This window comes from Hippocampus bargibanti, linkage group LG11 (assembly GCF_051943395.1).
Source record: "Hippocampus bargibanti isolate YZ-2025 linkage group LG11, ASM5194339v1, whole genome shotgun sequence".
Taxonomy (NCBI): domain Eukaryota; kingdom Metazoa; phylum Chordata; class Actinopteri; order Syngnathiformes; family Syngnathidae; genus Hippocampus; species Hippocampus bargibanti.
Window position 1 is genome coordinate 16,727,819 of NC_142744.1, and position 23,596 is coordinate 16,751,414.

The 23,596-nt window shown below is 44.0% G+C and overlaps 1 protein-coding gene across 6 annotated transcripts in view; it reads right to left on the reverse strand.

The window, feature by feature from the left end:
- The window catches only part of LOC148891807 (zinc finger protein 521-like), a 177,098-nt gene that overhangs the window by 28,743 nt on the left and 124,759 nt on the right, over positions 1-23,596 (reverse strand). For 4 of the 6 annotated variants that reach the window (XM_089008422.1, XM_089008420.1, XM_089008421.1 and 1 more), the window contains 2 exons: positions 12,983-13,114; positions 9,705-10,669 (listed from right to left, as the gene is read on the reverse strand). In XM_089008422.1, the coding sequence (XP_088864548.1) occupies positions 10,512-10,669; positions 12,983-13,114 (290 nt within the window). In that variant the 3' untranslated portion in view covers positions 9,705-10,511. Of the gene's footprint in view, positions 1-9,701; positions 10,670-12,982; positions 13,115-23,596 lie in introns of those variants that run through there. The other 2 variants (XM_089008423.1, XM_089008424.1) reach the window with 2 other exon arrangements.

Below are 23,596 nucleotides of genomic sequence, written 5' to 3' on the forward strand. Positions count from 1 at the left end.
GGATGTGGCCCGCGGGCCGTAGTTTGCCCATGTCTGCACTAGCTCGTGTGTAGCAGACGAGATTGAAGTGTTTGTGTTAAAAGGTAAAAATGGGAAGCAGAAGAAGATTGATGACTTTTTAAAATGGTATACATAATACAGTAAGATGTAAGCGTTGCAGTTTCCCTGTTGTGTTATGTACATGCACACTGTACTGTATATGAATGCAATCGTTTTTTTGCAACAATGTTTCTTGTTTTGTCTGCTGAAGCGTGATGATTTCGAAAATTGTTAACATTCCATACTGTGTATTAAAGGACAACCGATGTCACTTTTTATTCAAATGCAAAATACCAATAAAAATGACTTCACGCCAAGACGTCTTGCATTGCTTGTGAATCCAAACAATGGCTTCAGATTCTGATAATATGCTTTCTTGTTACACATCCAGTTATGAATATGATTCAAATACACTGTAGTTCTGAAGATGAAAGCATACATGTTTGCAATCATTAAAGAATTATATGTGCCATTTTGAGGCAACATTGGGGGAACATCTCTCACCCAAAAAAAAAAAAGAGGCACAAAATGGGAGCTCATGGCCAGCTCCTTTTCTTATATGGCGCTTGGCTGCCCTCTTTTTGCGGCTTTTGTTAATGCAGTGCGGCGCAGGATCGGATATATCAATAGTCCGGTTATATCGATATTTTTCCCGACTCCCGAGAATATCAATATAACGAGACTTTACTATATATATATATATATATATATATATATATATATATATATATATATATATATATATATATATATATATATATATATAAATATATATATATATATATATAAAATCGTCTCACCCACTATGGGTGGTGTCTGTCCCCCATTTCAGCTCGGGTCCTCTACCAGAGGCCAGGAAGCGTGAGGGTTCTGCACAGTATCCGTGCTGTTCCCAGCACTGCGCTTTTCTGGACCGAGATATCCGATGTTGTTCCCGGGATCTGTTGCAACCACTCGTCGAGTTTGGGGGTCACTGCCCCGAGTGCTCCGACCACCACAGGCACGACTTGACCTTCCAGGCTCTCTCCAGCTCCTCTCTGAGCCATTGGTATTTCTCGATTTTCTCATGTTCCTTCTTTCTGATGTTTCCATCACTCGGGACCGCTACATCCACGACAACGGCTTTCGTTTCCCCTTTATCTATGACCACGATATCTGGTTGGTTGGCCATTACCATCTTGTCAGTCTGTATCTGGAAGTCCCACAGGATCTTTGCTCGGTCATTCTCCACCACCTTGGGAGGTGTTTCCCATTTTGACCTTGGGGTTTCCAGTCCATACTCCGCACAGATGTTTCGGTAGACTATGCCGGCCACCTGGTTATGGCGCTCCATGTAGGCTTTCCCTGCCAGCATCTTACACCCTGCAGTTATGTGTTGGATTGTCTCAGGTGCCTCTTTGCACAACCTACACCTTGGGTCTTGTCTGGTGTGGTATTTCCCTGCCTCGATGGCTGTGGTGTTCAGGGCCTGCTCTTGGGCAGCCAGGATGAGTGCCTCTGTGCTGTCCTTTAGGCCAGCCCTCTCTAGCCACTGATAGGACTTCTTGAGATCAGCCACTTCTGCTATGGTTCGGTGGTACATCCCGTGTAGGGGCTTTCCTCCCATGATTGTCCCTCTTCCAGCACCTCATCCTCTGTTCCCCATTGTCTGAGACATTCTCTGTGTACATCATCCGTTGGAGCCTTCTCTTTGATGTATTCATGGAGCTTGGATGTTTCATCCTGGACAGTGGCTCTCACACTCACTAGTCCCCGGCCTCCTTCCTTACGGCTTGTGTACAGTCTCAGGGTGCTGGACTTGGGATGGAACCCTCCATGCATAGTGAGGAGTTTTTGGGTCTTAACATCCGTGGTCTGAATCTCTTCCTTTGGCCACCTTATTATTCCTGCAGGGTATCTGATCACTGGCAGGGCATAGCTGTTTATTGCCCGGGTCTTGTTCTTGCCATTGAGCTGGCTTCTGAGGACTTGCCTCACCCGCTGGAGGTATTTGGTCGTAGCCGCTTTCCTTGTTGCTAGTTCGAGGTTGCCATTGGCCTGTGGTATACCTAGGTACTTGTAGCTGTTTTCAATGTCTGCTATTGTTCCTTCAGGGAGTGAGACCCCTTCAGTGTGGGCTACCTTGCCCCTCTTAGTCACCATCCGACTACATTTCTCCAGCCCGAATGACATTCCGATATCACTGCTGTAGATCCTGGTTGTGTGGATCAGGGAGTCTATGTCCCTTTCGCTCTTAGCATACAGCTTTATGTCATCCATGTAGAGGAGGTGACTGATCGTAGCTCCATTTCTGAGGCGGTATCCATAGCCTGTCTTGGCGATTATCTGACTGAGGGGGTTCAGTCCTATGCAGAACATCACCTTGGTATATGCCACATTTGAAGGACACTTGCGTTAGTGGCTTGCCATTGGCTTCAAGTGTGGTTTTCCACATCCTCATCGAGTTTACAACGAAGGCTCTCAGGGTCCTGTTGACCTTATACAACTCCAAGCATTCAGTGATCCATGTGTGTGGCATCGAGTCATATGCTTTCTTGTAATTAATCCAGGCTGTGCACAGGTTGGTATGTCGGGACCTGCAGTCTTGTGCGACTGTTCTGTCAACCAGCAGCTGATGTTTGGCACCTCTAGTATCTCTACTAATGCGTTTCTGTGCTTTGCTCATGTATTGATCCATGTGTCCACTTATTTTAGCCGCAATGATGCCTGACATGAGCTTCCATGTGTGGTTATTGGCCGATAGTTGGAAGGAACTGCACCCTTTGAGGAATCCTTCATGATCAGGATTGTTCGCCCTTCGGTTAGCCATCCTGGGTGAGTGCCATCCATCAGCAACTGGTTCATTTGTGCTGCTAGGCGCTCGTGGAGAGCTGTGAGTTTCTTTAGCCAGTAGGTGTGGACCATATCCGGGCCTGGTGCCCTCCAGTTTTTCATACCTGAGACTCTTTCTTGTATATATGCCGCTGTGATGGTAACAGGGTTCTGTTCAGGGAGGTTGCTGTGCTCCTCTTTCAGAGTCACCAGCCATTATGCACTGCTGTTATGTGCGACCTCCTTCTCCCATATGCCTTTCCAGTATCTTTCAGTTTCCAGCCTTGGAGGGTCTGCTCTGCTGTTAGAACCCTGCCACTGAGCGTACACTTTCGCAGGTTGTGTTGCTAACAGCCTGTTTATTCTTCTGGCCTCATTCTCTTTCGTGTACCTCTTTAGGCGACTGGACAAGGCCTGGAGCCTTTGTTTGGCAGTTTCGAGTGCTTCAGGTATGGTTATCTGCATGTACCTCTTGGGTATTGGCCCTATTATTCACACCTCTCTGGGTCTCTGTCAATTGACTCACATCTTTCCGAGCCGCCTTGATCTCAGCCTCCAACCGTCTTTTCCATGGTGGGTAATGAATCTCGTGGCTCTCATGGTTGCTCTTGTAGCCGAGCATCTCTAGGATCACTGATGCCGAGGCGTATATCAGCTCATTGGTTTCCGTGATCGTTCCGGTCGGGATCGTTCTCAGTGCTGCATTCACAGTTTCCATGAGACTTTCAGGTGGTACTTCACAGAGCCGTTGTAATCGGTTTCTTAGTTGCCCAGTTTTCATTCTTGCCATGATCTTATCTCTCAGGTCAGTTGCTGCCTCGCTCAGCATTTCATTCATTGGGGCTGGCTTCCCAATCTCATCATTCATTGTGGCTTGCCTCCCAATCTCTGGTTGAACCTCTTCCTCTGATGTGGCAGACTGGGGCCCTTCACCTCGGAATTTGTGTTGTACCTCATCAATCTCAAGTTGTAATAGCAATTGCCGTTTGTGGATATTAGAACACTGAGCTACCAGTTATTTCGTGGTCAACCGTGACTGTGGGTTTCGAAGTAACCATTCAGCCCCCATTCTCCGCATGTAAACCCTCTGACTAGGGTTGCTTGAGTAGTAGCATTCCAACAGAGCCATGTTATCGCATCTCGTCCATCTCCGCTTTGTTCCAGTAGCCCATTTTTCATCAAGGTATATATATATATATATATATATATATATATATATATTGTGGCTTGCCTCCCAATCTCTGGTTGAACCTCTTCCTCTGATATATATATATATATATATATATATATATATATATATATATATATATAAAGTCTCGTTATATCGATATTCAAGGGAGTCCGAAAAAATATCGATATAACCGGGACTATCGATATATCCGACCCTGTTTGCATGTAATTTTCTCCTTGCGTGCATAGAAATAGTATCGATATAACCGGGACTATCGATATATCCGATATTGATATAACGAGACTTTACTGTATATAAAGAAGAATTTTAAAGTTGGTTCTATATTTGACCGGAAGCCAGTGGACCTCTTGGAGGACGGGGGTGATGTGGTGAAAGGATGAGTTGAAGTTTGTGGAGAAGTTTCTGAGGGACACCAAGGAGAAGTGAATTGCAATACCGTATAAGCCGCTACTTTTTCCCAAACTTTCAATCCTGCGGCTTATTCAGTGATGCGGCCAATTTATGTAATCTTTCTAACGGCCGCCAGCGATGCTCGAGTAGAAAAGGTAAGATTTAGACCGGTGGAATATATACGTCGATGAAGACTTCATCTTCTTGTCTTGTGCATAAATTAAATTAGTGTGAACATACCCTTATCGTGGAAAATGCAAAAAGAAAGGCATATGACGCAGCTTTCTAAAAGCAATCGAGCAGTCCGATAAAGAAGGAAACAGGCTGCTGCACGTAAACTTGGCATGAACGAATCGATGGTGAGACGCTGGAAACGGCAGCGGGAAGAACTGGAGAAATGTAAAAAGATGAAAAAAGCTTTCCGAGGTAATAAAAGCAGGTGGCCCAACATGAAAAACCTTCTAGAAGACTGGGTATGTATTTATTTGTATTTATTTTAGACACTTGTTCTGATGTGTTTTGCACGGGTGAATGAAAAAGGAGGGGTGAAACAAACGCAGGGTGACGGGTTTAAGTGGGGATGGGTAAAGGTGAGGGACAGACAAAAAAAGGTGAAGAGGGGGTAAAAAGTTGGTTAAAGAAAAACCCATGGCGGTGTGTGAGAGAAGACAGAAGCTCGACCAGACCCTGTGGATTTTTTTTTGCACGTTGGCACGGAGGAGTTTGTCCTTAACTCTCTGCGAAAGATTAAAGTTATTGCTGACTCTGCGATAGATGAGGCGAGGCGGCGACCAGCCACCTGGTTGTGGACCCGGCTGGACGCGGTGGACTCTGCAGGCCTGCATCAAACCTTAAAGGACAACCGACGTCTCCGGACAAGTTGTGTCCATAATTTGTAAAATGGCTTCAAATGACTTCTACTGAGCGTATTTTACAAAGATTCCACCGCATATAACTATATTTTACGTTTCAAGACTTGTGCTGAATATTCCGGAAGTCTTGTTTTTGAGTTGGTGACGAGTCCGTACGTGATGTCATGGAAGGAACGCCCCAGACCGAAAAAAAGGACACATTTTAGCAGTCCTTCCATCACGTCAATGCTTGTTTGGTCTGAAAACCTCGTGTTGCACCAGAAAGAGCCAGAAGAGGGCATCCAAGCTCCATGTAAGGAATTTATCAGCCTGTGGAAACGGCTGAATAATTCCTCACAGGAGCTCGGTGGCCATTTTCTGCCTCTTTTTGGGTGATACATTTCCCCCCAATGTTGCCTCAAAATGGCACGGAATAAATTCTATTGCAAACATGTATGCTTTCCTCTTCAGAACTATTTGAATCATATTCATAACTGGATGTGTAACAAGAAAGCTTATTCTCCGAATCTGAAGCCATTGTTTTGATTCTCCAGCAATGCAGGACGTCTTGGCGTGACGTCACGAACTGGGGGTGGAACTTTCTGAAAATGCCCAATTCGCAGCTCAATTTTTTGCAGATTTTGGACACTTTAAGTCATTTTTATTGGTGTTTTGCATTTGAATAAAAATATCATACTGCGTGTTTTGGGTATTTTAGATGCTATAAAACGTTTTTCTGATGTCAGTTAGGAAACAAAAAAGTGACGTCGGTTGTCCTTTAAGCATCATTTTCCGTTCATTTTGCCGGCTGTTAGTTTTGGACTGTGGACTTTAATGAAGGACATTTAGTTTCATTCGCGGGACTTGAAGTCGGGTTTGGGTGAATTTTGTGTTTGTGTTACATGTTTTAATGTGGGCACATGCGGGTTATATACAGGTGCGGCTTGTGTATGTACAAAATCGGTTTTCCTCTTAAAATGCGGTGGGTGCGTCTTATAATCAGGTGCGCTCTATAGTCCGGAAATTACGGTAGTCAATCCGGGAGGTCACAAGACAATGAACGAGGATAGCAGTGCTGTGACGGGTGAGATTGGTGGATTTGGCACTAACGAGGAGAATTTCAGTTTTTTCACTGTTAAGTTTGAGGAAGTTATGGGGAAACCAGGATTTAATTTCAGAGATGCAGAGTGAAAGGGAAGAAGGTGGAAGAGAGGCGTCGGGTTTGCTGTAGAGATAGAGCTGGGTGTCATCCGCAAAGCAATGAAATTGTATACCAAATTTGTGGAGAATATTGCCAAGAGGAAGAAGGTAGGTGATAAAGAGGAGCGGTCCCAAGACAGAGCCTTGGGGCACACCAGAATATACAGGAGAGGACTGTGAAGTGAAGGAGTTAATTTGGATGAACTGAGAGCGGTCAGAGAGATAAGACTGGAACCAGTGTAGGGGCGTGTCAGTGATCCCTATGGGGGAAAGTATGTCAAGGAGGATGGGATGAGCAATGGTGTTAAAAGCTGCAGTTAGGTCAAGAAGAACGAGGATGGAGAGTAAACCGGCGTCAGCTGCCAAAAGAAGATCATTCGTGACTTTTAAGAGAGCTGATTCTGTACTGTGGAGTGGGCGGATACCAGATTGGAATGGTTCGTAGAGATCATTCTGGGAGAGGTGAGAGTGTAGCTGAGAGTACACAACTTTTTCTAGGATTTTGGAAATAAAAGCAAGGTGAGAAAAGGGGCAAAGGTTCTTGAAGTCATTGGGATCAGATCCAGGGTTTTTAAGAATAGGTGTGTCAGCCGCCATTGTAAAATGTATCATAACAGTGCCTCCACCATATTGAAAACAAAATGTGGTATGCTTGGGAATCTTAGCAACAATACACAACCACATCCAAAAACAGGAAAGTCGCTTGCGCTTGTGCCCGCTGAGAGAAACCGATAGAAAGACAACTTAGTGGAGTCAGTGGGCCGTCGATGGTGTCAGGGCTGACGAGGCTGTGGGGGCCCAAGGTCTCCTCGCTGTAGGGGATATTAAGCCCTCTGATTGGCTCCCAGGGGCCACCCATGGCATATATGTCCTATTCTACGGGCCCCAGCTCATCTTTATTTTGGCAGGGTGCTGCTCTCTGCATGCTGCACTGCGCCAATATTAAGTTGTTTGTGCAGGGAGGGAAACAAAGTTAATCCTTACTTTTTTCACTCCCTGCTTTTCATTTGTTTCTTCCTCTAATGTGTCTTTGTTCCCACTCAATCACAAATGAGTAGGTGGTTCTGCAGGTAAACAAGCCAAAAGACGTTTTGACAACTTTTCCATCACAACAGTGAACCAATCAGGCGCATAGATGTTCAGAAATTGATACCAAAGCCACACCGTGAACGCATGTGATGCTTACTTGCCAATCAAGGAAGTTTAGTAAAACAATAGAATGGCCCTGTAGTTCAGTGGTGAGCACAAGGGCTTCACGGTGCAGAGGTCACCGGTTCGCGTCCCGGTCCGGCCTCCCTGTGTGGAGTTTGCATGTTCTCCCCGGACCCGCGTGGGTTTCTTCCGGGTCGTCCGGTTTCCTCCCACACTCCAAAAACATGCATGGCAGGCAGATTGACAACTCCAAATTGTCCCTAGGTGTGAGTGTGAGAGTGACTGTTGTTCGTCTTTGTGTGCCCTGCGATTGGCTGGCAACCAATTCAGGGTGTCCCCCGCCTCGTGCCCGAAGACAGCTGAGATAGGCTCCAGCACCCCCCGCGACCCTAATGAGGAATAAGCGGTACGGAAAATGGATGGATGGATAGAATTCATTTGTATAATTGTGGTATATGGTCAGTTGAAAAAAAGTCATTGACTGGTTCGGATGTCGGCCTCACAGTTGAAGGGTTTGACCCCAACTTTGGTCTTCTTGTGTGGAGTATGCATTAAATATACAGTACAGTCTCTTTATATCGATATCGGTTATATAGATAGTACTGCTTATTACGATACTATTTCTATGAACGCAAGGGGAAAATTTACATGCCGCAGGATCGGATATATCGATAGTCCGGTTATATCGATATTTTTTCCGACTCCTGAGAATATCGATATAACGAGACTTTTCTGTATGTTTCATTGTGTTTTTTTTAATTTCATATAATTTTATTTAGTAATTTATTTTAAATAATTAGTTTTTGGAAACAAATATAAAAACTTGCTTTGTTTTTGTATGGTTAATCAAGGGGACATTCAGGGTGTCTTTTACTTCGCTAGTATGCAACTTATTTGGGCATTAAATGTATTTGAAACATGTATTTTTGGAACAATATGAAACAATATTAACAGCATATTACAACTTATGTCAAAAGAAACTGCAGTTTTAAAATGGGAATCCACCCCCCAAAATAACTAACAAAAACAAACATGGCAAAAAAAACCTCCCAGGAGAATAAACACGGACTCACACAATATCGGTGACAGGAGGTCAGAGGCTACGCGAATATTTACTATCAGATCAAAACGAACATCTTCGTCTGTGATAAGAATTCACACTTTAATTCCTCCGAGACAGGCTGTTTTGTTGTGCCTTGATGGGTGATGCTGTTTTGGTTAGCCATGCAGTTCAAACAGATTCAATCAGCTGCAGCTCACCCACCACCCGAACGAGGACATTGTTATAAAAATGCAATGGAAGGGAATGTGGGGGTGGGGGTTTCTTTGAGAAAGGTGTTCATTTATTTCAGCCTTAATGCAGTGGGGGATTTGTCTTTTCATGGGGCGGTCATAATCCATGGAAATACGCTAATTAAACTTCTGCCTTTGTGTCCTTGTAGTTTTGCAGAGTATTGTTCTTTGTACATTTTCAAGTTAGTAAGTGCCGTGCAGCAGACAAGTATTTGATTTTTGGTTGACAGAGTTTGGAAACACACACCCACACACACACACACACGCACGCACGCACGCACATGCACATGCACACGCACACACACACACACACACACACACACACACACACACACACACACACACACACACACACACACACACACACACACACACACACACACACACGCACACCCACACACACACAAACATATGTGTACTACTTTCGTCAGGCAGCTTTTCTTCAGTTTTGTTTGTCTTAAGCACGTATTTCCAATCACAATTTCCACAGCAGGCCTCCTTGCCTGCCTGGATGCGGCTCCTAAGGGTGCAGGCAGACACTTCTAGCTGCAGGCTCCCTTACTTCTGAAACCTGTCAAATGTGTCCTGGGAGAGTCAGCCTCGCTCTCATCATCCAGGGGCTTGTGGACCTCTCTCTCTCTCTCTCTCTCTCTCTCTCTCTCTCTCTCTCTCTCTCTCTCTCTCTCTCTCTCTCTCTCTCTCTCTCTCTCTCTCTCTCTCTCTCTCTCTCTCTCTCTCTCTCTCTCTCTCTCTCTCTCACTTGCTGCCTCATTCGCATGCACTTTCTCCACTTACCCTTGGCTCCCCCCTCTTCCACACTTTCATCTCACATTCAAACTTGCTGGTTGCAACCTTCTCAGCCTCCTCCCAAGTTTTCTTTGTTGTTTTGTTTCCCAGTCTCCTTTTTTCCTGAAGTTTGTCTCCCTTCGTCTGTGACTTACTTTGACTCACACTTTCCCTCCAGTCACTTTTGGGGGTGAAATTTGTCCTCGTTTTGTCCCTCAAGGTGGTGTCAAGCGCGTTTGGGACCTTCCACTAAGTCGTGCCAAGCGTTATTTATAAAATGTTTACACTAGAGCTGGTAAAACAAGCATGCATACAAATATAACAAACCACCAAGATGTTTTTCTCCATCTCTACATACGCTTTGTTGTTTATAGAAGTTGGAGTGAACCCACAAAAAACAAACAAGAACCGAATGAGACTGCAGTAGAGGTCTGGAAAAGTATTTCAGAATATGAATGCCACAGTCAGGTGAAGCCAATGGATCACACATTTCAAAGCTCCTTGACATAGTGTTCAGACTGCAATTAAACAGCACTTGGGCAAATCTACCACGAGCTTATTTAACAATAAACCAAAATCTTTCTGAATTTTGATTCCACACTTGACGGGTGGGCATCCAACCGTTCACATACAAGTGCAAATGGGTCATTAGTTAAAGGTGGTTGCAAAGTCTCCGCAAGGTAATTCACACAATGAAGATCAGCCTCCCAACATTTTCTCCACTTGCAGCAATGGCTATCATTTGGGCTGTGACAGGGGACTTTCAGGGCCTTCTCTCTCTTAACCCATCTGTCTGTCTATTTTTTGACCACTGTCCTGAGGGTCTGCACCTCCAACCTCTTCTCTCCATGACTAAGCTCTCCCCTGCTGGTGCACCGTGATCGATATAGATGTGGAGGGAGGGTAGGGTGATGATGGGCGGGGCCGTGGGGAGCGGGATGTCTGTCCATCAAAGCTGAAAAGAAGGCACAGATGAAGTCGGCATGATTTGTATGTTACACGTACACATCTAATCATCCATGGAGGAAATAGGGATGTTTCAATAGGCCGCTGCTAAAAAGAGAGATGAAACCAAAATACATACCTGTGAACCTTGGCGAAAGGCTGCCCTTATAAATGATTACAATTCCTGTATAAAAGTTGAAGTACGCCATACATTATTTGAAATGATTAAAAAAAACGCTATCACAAGCGGAAGTGCGGACAGTTTACCACGCATGTGCACGGTACGCAACGATAAAAAAACAATATACGATTGAGGACTACTTTTGCTGGTTTGCTGTGACAATAGTAGCGACCGGCGGCAGCATTCTCGTTTGGATTTGAGCCAACATTTAAAAAAGATGTTTTCCTGTATAAAAGAAATGTAGTACATGATGTACTACGTTATTTGAAATGATAAATAAAAATGTACAAAATATGGAGGAAACGTATAAGTTCACAGGTATGAAAATAGCATTGCGGATAAAGGCCAGAGTTATAATAATTCTGCATTTTTCATTAAAAATGTTTTTGGTTTCATTTTGACCTTTGGTGTTTCATTTCCTTTAAATTAGATATTGTTTTTTTCCCTTTCAGTGGAGTTTGTATTAGGTTTTTTTTATTCATGACATATTCAACAAAAGTAAAAGTAATGTTTTATGAAATATGGGCAAGGACAATTCTCAAATGCCTGTTTAACTGTGTGACATTACAGAAAATATATAAAAAAACAAATATAAATAAACATATATAAAATATAAATATACAAAAGCCCATGTATAAAATTCATTGATAAAGATGAAAACGGGACAATTTCATGATGATAATTATTGTGATTTTTAATTTGTTTGGTAATTGAGATATGTTATTGTAGTATATTTTTGTGCCTTTAAAGGCATTTTGATTGATATTTTATTTCCTGTTTTTTTTTCTTCCATTTTCATTTCAGTCTGTTGTCTTGAACTATTGTAATGATGCTGAAGACATCATAAAAAAAGGGAATGCTATCGGTGTTAATTGATGTATCAAGTGTGTTGGGCGAACAGGAGGAAATGAGCTGAGAACTTCCAAAGTGCAAAAGAGGACTAAAGATCTGAGTTGGAGAAATAGCAGTGAAGAGCCTAAGTTAACGACTTTCCAGATTTCATTATGGAGATAGTTAACCCTGTTGACACTGAAGAAGGGCGCTCTCCTCTCGAGAGGAGAGCGCTCCTTCCGCCTCCACGCACAGAGACAGATGAGATCATTACAACTATCAGCGCCACCGCCATCCACAATTAGCACGTCTTTTCCTTCAGCCCTCCCCTCCACACAGACACACACACCCACTCCCTCACAAACAACACCTACTCTTCCTTTTCTTTCCTCGTGTTGCGGTCCTCCCCCTCGCACCTCCCGACACCTCCCAAGGCCCTGATCGCGGAAGCCATTTGGATTAAATAAGGAGGCGCATGCAGCAGAACTGTTCTCCGCTTTAGCACAACCATCTGCTCTGACCTTTCCGCAACTCATTTGGAGTCCATTTACAGTTCACGGGCGAGACGGCTAGGAGATGGAAAGTTTATTGCGAATGGAAATGTGTCTGTGTGTCTAAGTTTGCATTAGTATCAAACAATTGAACAACTGTACTTGTTAGACGTCTGTGTAGGCTCTCAGTCGTACAGGAGTGGTCCATCGAGGAAAACATTTCTTCAGCCGTTATCTGTACTTCTTTGAAGCTGTCGGACGTTTCTCTCCTCATCCGAAGAGCTTTGTCAGCATACTAAAGTTGTGCTAGTCACCCTAAGAATGGACCTATCAGAGCCGGCGATGGGCACAGCTACCCATCAGAGCAGCGGTCTGGCAAGGCCACCTCTTTCCATTCAGGTTATAGGACCAGGGTTACCAGCACAACTTTAGTTTCCTGATGAAGCTCTTCGGATGAGGAGTGAAACGTTCGACACCTTCAAGGAAAAACAGATGACGGGTGAAGAAACCTTTTCCTCTATGCTTGTTAGACAAGATTGCTAGATGTGTGTATTTTATTTCTTGAAACCATGACTGTGGATGGTATGATAAACAATGATTTCTTAGCCATGGAATTTGCTTACTTTGCTCTCAAAGTATTTGATTGACAAACACATGCACGCACACACGCACGCACACGCACACACACGCACACACACACACACACACACACACACACACACACACACACACACACACACACGCACACACACACACACGCACACACACACACGCACGCACACGCACACGCACACGCACGCACACACATGCACGCACTCACCTGTGAAACAGACAGGACACTTGAAGGTTCCACCCATCCCCTCGAAGCTGTGCTCGATCAGATGGCACTGAAGCTTGGCCGGCGAGTCGAACGACTGACTGCAGAGTTTGCATTCGTGGTTCAAGCCCTCCTCTGCAAGAAAACAAAACAGGAACAATGATGAGACAACAAAGCAAGAAAAATAATAAGAACGTAAAAAAGCATCATAACCTGATTGCCAAAGTCTGTTTAATTTATGCCAATATGAGAGATGAAGCAAAATAATAGAAGATGGACCAGAAAGTGGTGATTTCAAATGGACACGCATCACAATGAGGTAGTTTCTCCTATCCAACCAGGAATTAAAAATAATTCTACCAAAGATCATCATCTTATAACTAAATAGGGTTTTACCAATACAGCACAAAGTAAAATGATCAATGATAGTTGATGAATGAGTGAAATCACCTCATTTTAATATTCACATAAAAAGAAATATTTGCCAGAATACACTGTGACAATCAAATTCCAGCCCATAACTCAAAAAACAGTTCATTAAAGATATTAATGCCACCAAAACTCATCTCATGTCGACCGTTACATCATCCTTTACAACTTGGATGATGTCTCGGCCCAGAAAACCACAGATGCTCAATTTGTTCTGTCTGCTTTGCCACATTGGAATACATCAATTTGCCACTCGCCTTAAATCATTCAGACAAACTTCACACATTCATTTTCCAGCACAATAAAATCTTGCCGAGTAAGCCTTGTACCGAGCGACCCATCTCCAGCATGTCGATAAAAGACCCAAATTGTCTGCTGTGAGGCCAGACTGCTTCTCGATTAAACTCTCGCTGGTCAGCTATTGCTTCAGCAAGTGTAGACGACACAAGGGACGCATCTTTAAGTGTTTATCCAAGGTCTTTGCAACTAAGTGACCTGCACGTGACGCTGATACAAGTAGAATGAAGGTGAGTGTGGATGCAAAGTGAAATAACTCTACCTACTACGAGAAACATGTTGAGGACTGTTGGGAAGAGAAATATGAGTGTGAGTTACTCTACCTTGCGAACCAAGAGACTTACATATTTTTTCTGTTTTAAAATAGGTATGTCAATTATCCATCCATTTTTACCTTCACAAGGGTCGCAGAGTGTACTGGAGCCTGTCCTAGTCGTCTTTTGGGCAGTAGATGGGGACACCCTGAACCGGATGCCAGCCAATCACAGGGCACACAGAAATGGACCACCATTCACGCTCAAACTCACAACTATGTACAATTTCCACTCGGCCTTGCTGCATCTGGAGAATGCTGGGAGCACGGTGAGGATCACGTTCTTCGATTTCTCCAGTGTCTTTAACACCATCCAGCCAAATCTAGTGAGGGACAAGCTGCGGCATGCCGGAGTCGACCACCACCTCACATTCTGGATTACAGATTACCTCACAAACAGGCCACAGTATGTGAGGGTAAAGAACTGTGAGTCGGACAGGCTTCTCTGCAGCACCGGAGCGCCACAGGGGACAGTCCTGGCTCCATTCCTGTTCACCCTCTACACCTTGGACTTAAACTACAACACCCCAACCTGCCACATTCAGAAGTTCTCTGACGACTCAGCTATTGTCGCCCTCTTTACAGAGGGAGATGATCGGGAGTACAGGGGACTGACAAACGACTTTGTGGACTGATGCCAGCAGAATCACCTCCAGATAAACACTGGGAAAACCAAGGAGCTGGTAGTGGATTTCTGCAGGAAACAGTCCTCACCGGCACTGCTGAATAGCCAGGGTTCGGACATTGAGAGGGTGACCTCCTACAAGTACCTGGGTGTTACTCTCAACAATAAACTGGACTGGACAACAAACACGGATGCCCTAATGAAAAAGGGACAGAGTCGCCTCTTCCTACTAAGGAAACTGAGGTCTTTTGGGGTTCAGGGGTCCCTCCTAAAGACTTTCTATGACTCTGTGGTGGCTTCAGCCATCCACTATGGAATTGTCTGCTGGTCAGGCAACATCACCACCCGCGACAGGAAAAGACTGGAGCGCCTTGTCAAGAGGGCCAGTTCTGTCCTGGGCTGCTCGCTGGACTATCTGGAGGAGGTGGGCGACAGGCGGACGCTAGCTAAACTAAAAGCTATTATGGACAGCCCCTCCTACCCACCCTGACAGCACTGGGTAGCTCCTTCAGGCAGAGACTATTACACCCGCGCTGCAAGAAGGAGAGGTACCGCCGCTCGTTCCTACTGACTGCTGTCAGGCTTTGCAATTCTCAATGATCACGTGAAAAAAAAAAAAAAACTGGACACTTGTAAACATGGGTTGATGCAATACAGCTACATATATCAATATGCCTTTCTTGATACTTGCACTATGTACAGTTTTTTTATGAAACAGTTTTGCACATTTACAGTATCAGAATCAGAATCAGAATACCTCTATTCGTCCCACAATGGGGACATTTGCAGTCCACAGCAGCAATTGAAAAGGGATGGAGTTGGGGTGGGTGAAAGGATAGAAAACAAGATATTCTAAGCATAACAAAATAAAAATGTCAACTGTATACTGTGCAAATGTAAATGTGCAAAACCGTTCCATAAGAGAAAACAAACTGTACAGAATCAAGAAATGCATTTTGATATATTGCAACAACCCATATTTACAAGTGTCCAGTTTTGTTTTTTTCCTTTTTCTTTTTTCACATGTGATCATTGAGAATTGTGAAGCCTGACAGCAGTCGGTATACAGTTGACAATTTTATTTTGCTATGCTTAGAATATCTTGTTTTCTATCCTTTCACCCCCCCCCCCCCACCCCAACCCCTTTCAAATTGCTGCTGTGGACTGCAAATTTCCCCATTGTGGGACGAATAAAGGTTTTCTCATTCTGATTCTGAATTTCAAGTGTACCATTAACCTTTCATGGATGTTTTTGGAATGTAGGAGGAAATTGGAGTACCCAGAGAAAAGCTACACAGAAACGGGGAGAACATACAAACTCCACACAGGAAGACCGGTGGTGGTATTTAACCCACGACTTCTGCACATTGAGGTTGATGCATTAAACAATGAAACACCTGGTGGTTACAGTTATTTATTTATTCACTGCCATTCACGAATTTATTCTGGAATTGAAAATATGACGCAGAGCGCCATTCCCGAATTAGTTCGGGTTTAGTTTTTTCTTATTTGGGTGCCGATAAAGCGCTGGCCAGACATCTAGCTGCCCCTTCCACAAGGAGGCAGCACTTCCCTTTTTTTCCCATGTTAGCGCTTTGTTGTTAAAGTGCTATAAAAACTAATGTACCATGTAATTTAGGAAATAACTTTTTTGTTCTGATGAAAGAAGATAGTCTATGGTTCCTTACGCTTCATTGAATTTTTATGTAGTCCAAAAACTCAATATTCTGTGGGTCCTCGACTTCCAGTGCCAATGACAAAAACCCTGGTTAGAGTGGACATATTTTTGCGTATGTCTGGCAGTGAATGAGTTAATACAAAGAGGAAAAAAAAACTAACAAAAAAGAAAAACAAATGTATTATTTTGATCCGGTTCCTTTATTTCATAGAGGCTAAATCTCAATAAAAGTAAATTTACCTCATTCAGAAGAATCAAAACATTTGTTTCTACTTTAAATCATAATTTGCATTTAAGATTGCATGAATTGTACTATACAGATGAGTCTTGTTCTGGGTCATTATGGAAATTCTCAAAATGAGAAAAAAATATCAGTTATCTGGATCCATACTAAAATAATAGGGGCTGTTCCTTGTCCTGTTCCTTTGTTTTTCAGGAATTTCAGTGGAAATACAAAAACTGATTACATATTGTGGGGCTAAATCTGCTTAAATATAAGGGTCTGAAGTTAGAAGATGGTTTTTAAAGTTGTAGTTAATTCGAAATGAACTGTGGAGCTTGACACGACAATTGCAAAGGTCTTACGCGGCTGTAGAAAGCGAGGCCAATGCAATGGGGAAAAATGGGTTGTTTGCTGCATCCAACCCACGCATTTGACAGATGAGCTAGCGCAGCCTAAATATAGGGTTGAACGAAGCAAATCAACCGAAAAGGAGGAAGAAGAGGAGGAGGAGGGTAGTGCCAGGTTATCTACCCAGTCAGCATGAGCATGTCTGCCCTCTTTGATCATCATTCACGTGGCTTGTCTGTGTGAGTGGGTGTGTGTGTCTGCATGTGTGTTGGGGAATATGTTGTGGTCAAGCGTGCTGCAGGGTTCACTCATCTATGCCGCCGCCATATGCGCAGCCCTTCGCTTGACCCCGGTGCACAATGCGCTCCCGTCGGACCTGCTGCCCTGCTTCATTATGCAAAAACCCCACACCTGCCCGACTGACCCGTGGATGTGTGTGTGTGTGTGTGTGCGTGTGTGGGTATGTGTGTGTGTGTGTGTGTGTTTGGGAGCAGGTGCATGGAGGCAAAGTTGCAAGAAGGCAGCAAATAATGTCTTTTAAAGGAGAACCGACATCACTTTTTTGTTTCCTAACTGACATCAGAAAAACGTTTTATAGCATCTAAAATACCCAAAACACGCAGTATGATATTTTTAGTCAAATGCAAATCACCTATAAAAAATATAGCTATAAGCGGTGGAATCTTTGTAAAATACGCTCAGTAGAAGTCATTTGAAGCCATTTTACAAATTATGGACACAACTTGTCCGGAGACGTCGGTTATCCTTTAAGGCACATGTCACTCCCCTGTGCTTTGTTCGAGTGAGCAAATCCCACAATGGACTAGGTTTTGTGACCACGGGCATCTTCCATTTTCAAGTTTATTAAAAACGTTTTATGTAATTCGTATTATGTAAAAGAATTAAATTGCTTTTTATTTGAAATACACAAGTAAGATCTTCCCCTTCTCTGTTATTGGGCTGAAGTCAGTTCCTGTTACTCCCATATGAGTTATCAGTGGTAGCCATGGATGCATGGTGGCCCTGGGCAGACTCAGAATACAGTCCTGAGTACATGTTTAGGGGGGCAGTCTGTCAGTATCCTCCTCCCATTCCATTTGGGAGTCCCTGGAGTGTTGTGGACTGCCGTCATCGGCTCCCTGTGCGTCACGAAACCTCCCCCCCCCCCCAGCCTGCTTCCTCTAAGCATCTCTGACACCAGAAAAGTAAGCCCATCTGCATAACCACAGGGCCTCGCCTTCCTGGGGCTAATTCTTTATGCATTTCACAGCTCCTTAAAACACAAACGTCTAATATCCCTGTCATACGGGGGAAGTAGAACATTTCTTTTCACTGTTTACTTTTTTTCTTTCGGGCTGAAGTTCATGTGCCGTTGAGGGTGTTTGGAGGGGTGTGGGGGGTGTTGGAGCTCGCCGCTCGGGTTTGCACAGTTTCGTAAATCCTTTATGTTACAGGACAGGAGTTGTTGCATTGTCAATTCTGGAAGGCTAACACGGAATTTGGAGCTGTCTGCGAATTCAACAGACCATGTTTTGCTTGGGAGTGGATCAACTGACTGTGCATAAAGAAGACCAAAGTAACTAAAGATGTTCCAGTTAATAATTAAGTACATGCAGCGCATTTAATTAAAGACTCTAATATGGTGCCAACACCACAGATCAAGCCACTGATGCTTTACTGAGCTCATTCGGACGAGGGCTCACTACCTCAGTTTGAAAATGCTCATTTATAATCCCGAATCAAACAAAACAGAATTAAAACACAACCCATTAAACAGGAATTCAAATTCTTACTTTAACCATTTCATGCACCAATAATAACAACCACTGTTCCTGAAAGGGTTAAAACCCTAATAAACCCTTGAATAAAGCCCAACACTCTGATGTGTAATCCCTTATAAATCCAAAATTCCAACACAAACATACTAACCGAAAATCCAACTTCAACGGTACGGTGGAAATAATTTGCTCCATGAAACAACAATAAGAACAACAAAACACATGTTCGCAGTCTTTCCTCACAGTTTCATTTTTATGATTTGTCATCAGAATTTTTCAGAATCACTTGAAGCATTTTGGTGTGGGGAGTCAAGATGAATTTATTCTCAGAGCCGCCGGGTAGTTCTCTGAAGCCTGCTCCGCTTGTGCGGCCAATGCAGCTCACAACAAAGATATTAAGGACATCAATCAAGGAACTATTTTGCTGAACGTAATGAGTATACGAGGGAGGGGAGAAAATTGGGAATATTTAGTAGGCAGCGGTGGGTTGTTTGGAGGGCACCCTAGAAATTAAAAGAGATCTAATCGAACAAAACAGGTCAATGAGATTCTCAGCGTTTCAAATACCAAACCTTTCCCTGCCATCCTATTTATGAGCAATTTCACCTTTCACTAGTTTACTTTCCGGGACTACCATCTGTCTTATAATTTTCCCCTGGAATAGGAGTTCTCAATTAAGAAGGCTGCAGGATTTGGATTTTGCCGATTTTGGGTTTTTCTGCTGTATGCGCGAGCCTCCGCAGGATTGGGTGGGAGCATTGTCGACAGCTTCAGGCCTGTAAACAGTAGGTGGGTTTACTTATCTCTTCTCTCTGCGGGAACTACCCATTAACAGATAATGGGGGGAAAATCAGAGTGATTAAGGCCCAGGGAATTATGGGTGAATACAAATTGACTCCACCTCCGTGTGATGTGCTCTCCTGAGGTAGAAATACTGCTCATAGAAAAAAACTAATTTCTGGAGTACTATCGAGCCCATTAAAGCTGGGGGAAGTGTGGCGGATAGGGGAGAAAGGAAGATCGTGGGTAGGAGCGCAAAGGGATGTACCCCCTCTGGACCAAGGCTGATTGGAGAACCGGTGACGGTGGGGAGCATTGCTAATATATATTTCCTGCCTGCGCGGTTAGGAGCGGACAGAGGCAAGGATCTGCAAAATACAGCAATGGAAGAAGATTAAATCGAGGTACCTTGAAGTCAACCCCCTGCCCCCTCCCGTTATTCGATCAGTGAATGAATGTATCAGACAAATAGAAAAGAAAATCAAAGCAATTCAAAATAAAACTCAAAATGGAAGCTCTGCTGCGTGTTGCCAGAGGGGAAGTGGGCATGTAAAAGAAATCTTTGGTGCGTGTGAAGGAAAAGTGGAAGCGAGGCGAGGTACCAAAGCCCTTATGTCAGGGCCCCAGGTTCATTGCATGCTTGATGCTGTGTTCTCTAGGGGGAAAAGGGAGGGGATCTGGCTTTGACACGCCGGGGGTGGAGACACCCAGGCACAGTGAGAGCAAGGAATTCTGGGGTAACACGTCTCTAGGATAATGTCAGCTCTGATGCATGGCGGCTCGTTGGAGGTGCTAATCAGAGCAGAGCAGGGATCCTGCTAAGATCTGCCCACGTTTGCCGGCCTGCAGCGTTTCCCTGGCTGCTCGGCCGAGCCTGAGATGACACCTTTTTCGCTGTCGACGGCAACATGCGTAATGCCTGAACGAATGCGACGAAAAGTTTGAGACCGCTGGAACAGCTTTGCGATTTTACAACGGGGATTTACTCCTTTCCGAAGTACTCAACTAAGAGCATGACAAATGAAGTCCTTTCGAAAAAAATAGAATGCATGTGCTTTTGCAAAAGCACAGGACAAACCAACCAGATCAACTCTATAGTTGTTGTAAAGTGCATATACAGTATTTTCAAGAAAAGGCAGGCATGGAGCACAAACAATCTGGTGGATCAAAAGGGAGCATTGGCGCTTGCTACAGCCACACAAACACCATTCCACACCTGGATGTTCAAATTTACTTAGCAACACATCGACTGTGAATGCTTAGGCTATTTCGTGTGCTATGAAAATAAAGGCCAAGTTGACAACAATGTGATTTTAGTGCTCAGCTCGTCACCCAAGACTAAGTAGGAACACTGAAGGCACAATCATTCCTCTTTGGGACAGTTCCCAGATCACACACAACACTCGAAACATGCTCCAATCCTTTAATGGGACTTTATGATTTCTGTTTGAATAAACACCAATACTCTGAGCGCCAAAGTATGAGAAAACTTTCAAGGTTGTCCTGATAGCACACTGTTACATGTGGCGTATACCAAAAGTGCCTCAAACAGGTGTACCCCAAATGTCTTCAACGATTCCACTTTCAAAGCCACTTTTCGTAGATGGAGAACCGCCCTTCTCTTAGGTTTTAATTATGGAATAGTCAAATCAGGTACTCAAGAAAAAATACAGCCTGTTTTACCTGTCTCCTTGCTCCAACACACCTGATTGAAATGATGCCACAGTTGAGTGATGATTCACTCATTTCAACATGGGTTTTAAGACAACCCTGAAACTAAACTAAAGCACAGGTCGATTGCATGGAAAACTCAAGAATACTAACCACACATAGAACCATATTGGCTCTAAAACACTGACTCAATACACAGACAACACAGAAGGACCAAGTAGCCGCAATGCATGTTGAACTAAGGTCAGTTGGTCAAATAATGCTATACATTGAGCTCGTGTGACAATTGAGCTCATGTTATAATATGAGCTCAATTTTAATCCCGTTTCATCACACGGATGTGACTTTTTTTTAAACGGGACTCACCACCGTGGCCTGAACCATCCCACTACTGCTGCAATTTGTCACAGGTATTTATATGGAGTAATACCCTCAACCCTGAACCCTGTCCACTGGATTATTACAAGAAAGAAGGCCCAAACAAATTTTCTGGCCAGGAAACCTCCAGATTGGGGTGCACGTTTAAATGACTCTCAAGAAAGTGTTCTGCCTGAATGCAAAAAGTTAATTCCTGACTCATGCCTGTCTCCCTCTCTCTTTTTTCCCCTTGCAAGCCTCACTGCAGCATTGTCAGACTGAGGCATGCAGCTTCACTGGCTCTGTGGTCCACACAAAGGATCAGGGAAGGGGGAGCGCTGGAGAGAGGCCCCTTGGCTGGGCTCGCTGCATGGAACTCTGTACAATTAGCCAGCCCCTACGTTCTGCCGGCTTATAATTATCGTTGCTTGCCTTAATTGACTCCCCTAGCCTGCTGCAGAGGGACCCCCACCCCTCCTCCCTTTACCAATACTACCTTCTCCCTCTTGCTCGACGCAGGCCGCCGAACACCACGCCGGGATCTCCAAAGTCATTTAGGAAAGCGCTCATATTTTCGGCATGAAAAAAAGAGGGGAACATTTGGCGGCAGAGTATTCATCATCAGGTGTCTAGAGGTTTTCCTTAATAGAAAAGCTGAATCCCACTGAGTGCGCTCCATGTAGCGGCCAGCCACGCATGCTCAGGACCAGCAAGCTGCCATTCGCAGCGGGCCACAAGACATTTGCATAATTTTATGTAACACAGGCTCCCGCATTGGAAATTCAATACACCTCAGCAACTACCAGACAGGCGTTTTTCATTTAAAAAAATATGTCGTTCTCTACCTTGCTTTCTCACACCATGTTTCTTCTCTCCTTGTCTTGTGTCAAAGCCACTCTCCCGGCGCCCACCCCTCCGATGTCACCAGCGAGGCTTGCACTCTCTCGTCGCCCCATGCTGCCAGTCTTTCTTCGGTAGGGCAGGGAGGGGGTTTTACCTCAGCTAAATCAGAATTAGGCCCTTCATTGTGACGGGGCGAACTTCATTAGAAAGGCACTTCTTTAATCCAGCCGGGAGAACTGATGAATCTACATGGGGGCAATCATTTGCTTCACACAGCACATTCACCCACTTCCTCCATAGTGTTCGCTTCAGTTTTTTTCTCTGTCTGTGTACACTTAGCATCACATTTTTATTGGATTGACTGCAAAAACAGAGAAAGGCAAACACCTGCATCTAATTACGTTGTGGCAGGGTATAGAGGATGACTTATGCCGAATGGAATGTGCCTTCTTCCCGACAGACTTTGGAGGCCTCTGGAGGAGCCGCAACCCATTTGGCCGATCCTCAAGCACAGGCTGAGCGTGCAAAGCGTCTGAGGTAACTGCCACGACCGTCTTACAATGCCCTCACTAATGCTGCGTTTGGGGAAGGTTGTATCGAGAGCACCTCAAAAGCTTCCATGTGATAGTAAACAAACAGCATGCCTGACCACCTTCTATTAGAGGTATCTGTCAGGCCTCTAATTCTTCACCGTAATTTTCAATCACTGACATATTTCTAGGGGCAAAGCAAAGTTGAAAAATGCATTTTGAGGTGCTATAAGGTGCAACACACAGTACTGGTCCCAGGAGACCCTTTCTGTCAGAATCAGAACCGGAATCAGAATTAGAAAGCCTTTAATATTTCCACAGTGGGATTTTCAATCTACAGCAGTAAGATTGAAAGGGTTGGAGTTGAAAAAAGTTAGTTTCTAATTTTAAATTTATGTTGTTTACATATGTGTTGGCAAGGTTTTCTATGACGTATATAAGCTTTTATATTAAGGTCATTTGTTTATGGCAGTCAACTAGATACCTCAGTATGTGGCATTGAGACTTTCCAGTTTGGAATATCAAGACATCATAAAAGGGAAACAAATGAAACAAATACAGGTATCAATATGTATAATATATTATAAATAGTCAAATTCTTTACATTGCATTTACATCAAAGAAATGTTCATTTAATATGAATGCAGTAGGGCTCTGAGATCTCCAGATTTGGGTCAATTAGTGGAACTCAAAACAAACACGATGAAGCAGCATCTGGCTGTGCTGCTTCACATAAATGCGGTCA